The sequence below is a fragment of the Solanum stenotomum genome, chromosome 9 (assembly GCF_019186545.1).
Source record: "Solanum stenotomum isolate F172 chromosome 9, ASM1918654v1, whole genome shotgun sequence".
In the NCBI taxonomy this organism is placed as follows: domain Eukaryota; kingdom Viridiplantae; phylum Streptophyta; class Magnoliopsida; order Solanales; family Solanaceae; genus Solanum; species Solanum stenotomum.
This window is the reverse complement of record NC_064290.1, coordinates 54,483,784-54,490,410: the sequence shown is the minus strand read 5'-3', so window position 1 is coordinate 54,490,410 and position 6,627 is coordinate 54,483,784. Positions and strand designations below refer to the sequence as shown.

The following is a 6,627-nucleotide window of genomic DNA, read 5'->3' as shown; positions in this document are numbered from 1 at the left end:
CATAAGTTTCTAATTGATCTCCACAAACTGGTTCCATATGTGGATGTCACTTCCTTAGTCTTCCAGGGTCCTTCCTTCCCATATTTGGCCTGGATCACCCTACCCCACAAAGATTGATCTTCTAAAGGAAATCTCCACAACCACTTCATGAGAAGACTTTTGTTCTGCTTTCTAAGATTTTTGATTGCCAGTCCTCCCTGCTTCTTGGATAGTAGCAGTGTCTTCCATTCGACTAGGTGGAAACCTTTATATTCCTTCTCACCGTGCCACAAAAAATTCCTTCTCAGAGCATCAATTCTTTCTTCCACCTTTGTTGGAAGGGGAAACCCTTATTCCCAATTTTATATGATAATATTGCTGTTTAGGTCCTCTCAAAATATTTAACCCCTTCCATTTTTAACCCATGAATGTATCAGATGTTTACTCCCTTTGTCCCATTCCATTTTACATTTATTGACTAGACAAATTTTCATTAGTTAATTTAACTTGTTTATTATATATATTAGTTACAATGGAGAAAATATCAAATTTATTTGATACAATGACGAATTATTTGAGGCCTCATAAATGACAAATTATTTGGGGCCTCATAGTAATCAACAGAGATGATTATTTCTTTTTCCCCATAAGCTTCAACAAAGAAATAATTCTATTTCTGCTCTTTTATTTGTTTTAGGGATGTGAGATGAGAGAGCCACACAGGCATCTGTGTTTGTGCTAAGTAATGGTTTAAATAGACACCTCAGTGAATGCACTTTCTCACATGAAATAATGTTAAACTTTGCAATAAGTCAAAAGCCATATTTTGAAACAAGAAAAAAGCAAGCCTTTTCTTATCTCAACATAAACAATGTGCTGTCACATCACTGAAGAAGTCGGTCCATATCTAGCATTTGGAGTTCAGCACCATTTACCTGTAAATTGTTTCTGATTGCTACCATGTACAGATTGGAATTGTTCACAGCGTTTGAGCGCTTTCTAGTTAACTGTCCTTCGTCAAAGGCATCGTGCAAAAGAAAAAGATGTCTCCCAACTGCAAACTTGAGAAATGCGTCACCAAGCACTTCAAGCCTTTCAAGAGAAAAGGACTCATGGCAGTTCTCTGTAGTGAGTGCTTCAAGAACCTGGTCCGGTTTCAGACAATCAATAGTAAACTAGGTATTGTATCTGGCATTATTCATAAGCTATGAACAAATGATACATGCAAACAGATGTGTTTTGATTGAGAGGACATATTACTAAGTATGGAAGAATCCCTTACATGATCTATTGCTACCTCCCTTCCCTCAGGGAAAGAAGCAGATAGACAGCCCTTCAGTTCAATAGCGACAAGTAAGCTTTCAAGGCGATGCATGATTGATGGTAACAATGATAATGAGCTCCCAATATCTTTGGAAAACCCAATTATCTTGAGCTGGCAAATTTCAGGAGGTAGTTCAACAAAGTGCTCCTCTTTATCACGCAACTCTGCAACAGGGGGCCAAAGGAGAGTGTCATTCATTGCAAAATAATACACCACCTAAGTAATTGTGTCTCAAAATAATACACACAGCAGAAAATGATCTTACTTCCGATGAGAGAATATAATCTGATATTCTGAACATGCGGTAAGTTAAATCAAAGTAGAAAATCCTTCATCTAGCCATAGATTGTCAAAATAAAGTATTTAAAACAGACGAAGTTCGTAAGATAATTATATAATCATGGACATTGTCGCCCTTGCGCTCTAACCTAGAAATGGTGCTTATCATTTTCTCACGTCATGTCTTGGAGAAGCTTAGTCCCAAGAGATTTATTAAAGTTTTAGAAGAAGACAGAGACGCTTCTCTTGGAGCTGCTCAGAACATAATTACAAGCTTAGTCCTAAATCCTTTTTGCTTTATGAATTAATTACAAGCTCCTAAAAATAAAAAGAGTTACAATTTCAAGCTCTTCTTCTCCAACTTTATTTTTATTTAAAAAATATAACTTATACTGTCTCCTTTAATTGAGTGTAATTTTATTTTTATGTTGATTTAAAATTTGTGTTGTTTGTAATTTACATGCTTGAATCTACTCCTATGTTCACAAATTTCATCTAGTAGGTAAATGAATCTCCCCAACTCATAAAAATAAATTATTTATACAATTAAGCATTATTATGGTTAAAGCTCTAAACTTGATGGGTTTGATAAGAAAGAACATTGTTAACACAAATAAACAGAAAAAGATAGAACTTTGTCAACATTCAACCGTTTAAAAAGATAGAATTTGTTGTTTCTTTGTTTTCATAGCAGAAGCACATTGGTTTTTGCTTCTAAAAAAATTAAAAGCTATGCTTCAACATGAATCAAAGTAACCACCCCTCCCCCCTATTGCATCACAAGTCTTTTGAGTTTTGCAATATAAACAGCTCAGTTATGCAGCTTGAACTATAAACAATTACCTGAATAGCCTTTCTTCCGTAGTAAGTTTTCCAAACAGAAGAGCTGCTTTGCTTTTATAAGTGGTTGATCAGGGTATAAAAGATGGACAGAGGAACTGTAGAAGAGATTTCACCCATTAGAAAATACATGATACACATTTTGTAGAAATGATCATATCTTCAAATAGATGCAAAATATGTTTTTCTTCACGAGAAAAAGTATTATTAAGTAAATTGCAAAGGAAGAGGACAGATATTCTCAACAAGTAACATCGGAAGATGATAAAACAAATATATCTCTAAACAAGAAGAGCATACCAGTCCCTTAGGAGGTCAGTTACTGTATCTTAAAAAATATCTGAGTTACACAAATGCAATGAAAAGAAACGTATTCTTCCCAAATTAAAGCCGGTTCTATGCTTCTTAAACAAGAACAAACATACATCAATACCAGCAAGTTCCCAAACAAGTTACTGCTGGTATATCCCACATTAATTAATTTATTCACCTTACCAAAAAGGAAAAAGGAAGTTACATCAATAAAAGTCAACTCTGTTTATTACTCGAGACTCACAATAAGAATAAAATAGACATATAGTCACTAACCATAATACATATTGACAGGGAAAAAAAGAGAACTTCCAAATGCATGTAAGGAAATGGTTCAATTGGTTCTTCAGCAGCAATTTGTAGATGCTAATTAACCTATCAAGAACTTTTTTAACTTCCCTTCTATTTGCATCTAATTTGTAAGTTTTCTCCCTTTTTCTGACTGAGGTTGGCAATGGAGAAAATAGGGCTCATCTTCCACTTTATTAATACTTGAATTTCTAGTCTGGTTTACAGTAAAATAAGATTCTCCAGGCAGAAAAAAAGCAGTTTCACATATGTATGCAGGTAGAATCAGCAAACAAACAGGGAAGCCAGTTGGTAAGCAAAGAAGAAATAAGAAAGTCATTTCTACTTACATATCATAGTAGTGTTCGACGTGGTTTTTAGAATCTTTATAAATGCTGTATGCATTTTTGTCTTTAACAACATCGGATATGAAGAAAAATGCATCCTTGCATGGAACATATACCAAACTATTGGCAACATCATGTACGCTTTTGGAACCATTGGCAAGTTGCAACTGCTCTTCGAATTTAGACATCTTATTATTGCTTGTACATACTGAAGTTCCAAAAATTGGTGATGACAAGCATCTTCTGACAAGCTCCCAGTCCACAGAGATTTTATTATGCCCAAACAAATTGACAGGAAGCAATAGGTAAAACTTAGAAGCTGAGTCGACAAAATCCTTTTTTTCCAAAGACACAAATTCTGAAATGAACTCAGAGCGGTCAAGAATGATCTTGAGGAACATTCTCTGGAATTTCTCTGCTAGTTGTATCTGCTAAAAGAAAGTAATCAAAATATTGAAGAGAGCCTTTCCGTTTAAAATAGAAGAGGGTCAAGTAGTTAAAGTGTTAAACCTCATTGTTCTCAAAACTAGTAGCTCCTGACGGAATAAGCTCTGTCTTCACAGATCTACCTCGAGCCAAGTTGAGATCAAGTTTCATTCTCTCAGCCTCTTGGGGAAGAGGTGCTTTCAGAAATAGGCCAAACTTCTTATACACCCTATCATTAGGGAAGGGAAAAAATCTTATGTAGTATGAGTTAAGGCAAACAGGATTCTCTGTCTCAGTCCATGGTTCTTTAAGGGAAGCAGGAACAATCATCTCATGGAGCTCTTCCCGTGCATCTTCGCCTGTGACATCAACATTACAATAATGACAACGAGCAAAATAACACAAAGCACATTGAAGATGTTTTTATTAGAATAGTACTCCCTAACCTTCACAGCATTCCAAGTCAGAAAAATCGGGGACCAGGTCTTCATCTTCGTCTGCTTGATCAGGCAAAAGATAATCAGTGAGTGCTCCAAGTTCATGCAAGCTCTTGCAGGCTCTTAAACAAGCATCTTTCTTAGCTGCTTCTATAGAAGATTGAGGAGCACTGACAATTTGATGCATTGCAGCGTTTGAAGGTAAAATTAATTTGCAAATAGTTCCATCTATGTCATCAAAGTAATAGAACTGCGGCTTGGGGCAGAAATACCTACAAAACAAGCAAAACGAAAAGAAAAGAGATCATGTAAAACCATGAAGATAAAGTTCCAAATGCAAAAGCCACCAATAAGAAATATAGAACAGTAAATTGTAACTACGAAAAAAGAAACATAAATATTTAGTGAAATTCAGCACAAGATTATACTCGTCGCGTGGAAGCTTGGAACAATAATGGTGAAGCAATGAAATGCTTGATGCAGAACTGATGGTTGCACCAGTCATATCTACTTTGTATATATTTTCCTGAAAATCTGCCACTGTTGTGAGAGATTTTCTGGAAGAGATTTCATCATTCATCTGAGCTTCACTTCTTGTAAAATGCTCAATTAAATCAAGCTCCCTTTGGTTACCTCTGCAAAGAGGTTTATGTCAGAGATATTGCTCTGATGAACTTGTCTGGTAAGAAGGTACAGAAAACAAAACTTTAGAGATACCTATCAACCAAAAATGCATATTCAGACTTTGGCATGCGGGCACGCCCTCTAGACTGTATAAAACTGGCAACAGTTTCAGGAAGATCAAATCGTATAACAAGGCAGCATGTCTGGATATCAAGTCCTTCCTCGCCAACTTTGGTTGCAATCAATAAATTGAGCTGTCAAATTGAGCAAAGGATATGCAACCAATCTCATACTAAACTATCAGAGATAGAAACAAACATAAACTTGGAGTCACCCTCCCAGATGTCCTCTAGCTAAGAGAATTTAGCGTGCGGAGAAAAAATCTAGCAAAGAACCATTACCTCACCAGAACGAAACTTATTGAGAATGATATTTGTATTTTTTCGTGACATACTCTTCAATCCCGAGTGGACTCCTACAAGAAACCCGCACTTCCAAGAAGATAAAACTTTCAGATGCTGAAGAATATACGAAAGGGACCTTGCAGTCACGATCCTATTAACGAATATTATGCATTTCATATCTGGTTGTACCCTGAAAATAAAGAGAGGAAGAATCAACTTGCAGAATATGAAGTTGATTTGATTTCCTTAGCGACTGAATTAACAATGAAGAAGAAACATACAAACATGACAACAAACAAACTGAAACAATTTTATTGTACGTAATGGGTAAAGGTATGATATGACAGCAAAACATATGTTACTGACTTCAAACAAGATCTTATCATTTCTATTGGATAAAGGTACATTATGAGGGCAAAAGATCACCACTAACCATGCTTGTTAAGAATAAAGTTTTAGGGGAAATAATATGAACAAAAGCTAAGTTTTTGAAAGATTTAGTTTCAGATGGTACCACTACAATGGACAGCAAATGCACAGAGGCTAGCTAGCTGGTTGAATGTATAAATATGAACACTTGCAGTCAATACACTAATTTCATATGTCTCCATCAGGTCCTTATTCTGGTGCTTTTTAAGAGTCATTGAGGCCTAATGCAGAGAGGTTAGCTAGCTGGTAGGCCCAAAAATATGAATAGTTGATTCAAGGCATTAATTCTATACTTCTCCATAGAGGCCCCAGTGTGGTGTTCTTTAAGGAGTCGTTTGATAGGGTGTATAAAAGTAATGCGAAATAGAGTGTATTAGTAATGATTGTATTAGTTATGCTTGCATTAATTATGCAGAGATATCTCTTATGCATTGTTTGGTTTTGTGTATTAACCAAACAATTAGGTCTTTATGTACAAAGATACCCTCCACAAATATGGTGGAAAAGATGTAAAAAGGTTTTGAGGGGAAATTAGGTCTTTAACCATGCTAATGCATGCATTAAACCCCCTTGCATTACTAATACCATGGATTTCCATGTATTAGAGCCCGTTTGGATTGGCTTAAAAAAAGTAGCTTTTAAGTCAAAAATGAAAAGTCAAACTTAAATGACTTTTAAGTCAAAAAATAAAAAGTTGGGGGAGGCCTACTTTTGGTTTGTAACTTATTTTAAGTTATTTTTAACCTTGCCAAACACTTCCTAACTAAGTTATTTTTATATTTGTTAAACACTTCCAAAAGTCAAAAACTGACTTAAAAGTAGGTTTGACCAACTTTTAAGCCAATCCAAACACCCTCTTAGTAATACACACCTCAATACACATTATACATAGGTTGAAAAAGTGTACCAAACAAGATGCTACTAATACACAAAGCTAA

At 35.4% G+C, this 6,627-nt stretch overlaps 1 protein-coding gene across 2 annotated transcripts in view; it reads right to left on the bottom strand.

The window, feature by feature from the left end:
* Nucleotides 1-6,627, bottom strand: part of LOC125875940 (dicer-like protein 4) — a 38,103-nt gene that overhangs the window by 15,806 nt on the left and 15,670 nt on the right. Inside the window, exons 11-19 of one of the 2 annotated variants that reach the window (XM_049557013.1) lie at nt 5,258-5,450; nt 4,950-5,110; nt 4,661-4,867; nt 4,242-4,504; nt 3,880-4,154; nt 3,373-3,797; nt 2,426-2,520; nt 1,262-1,467; nt 915-1,124 (exon numbers count right to left, since the gene is read on the bottom strand). In XM_049557013.1, the coding sequence (XP_049412970.1) occupies nt 915-1,124; nt 1,262-1,467; nt 2,426-2,520; nt 3,373-3,797; nt 3,880-4,154; nt 4,242-4,504; nt 4,661-4,867; nt 4,950-5,110; nt 5,258-5,450 (2,035 nt within the window). Of the gene's footprint in view, nt 1-914; nt 1,125-1,261; nt 1,468-2,425; nt 2,521-3,372; nt 3,801-3,879; nt 4,155-4,241; nt 4,505-4,660; nt 4,868-4,949; nt 5,111-5,257; nt 5,451-6,627 lie in introns of both variants that reach the window. The other variant, XM_049557012.1, reaches the window with a different exon arrangement.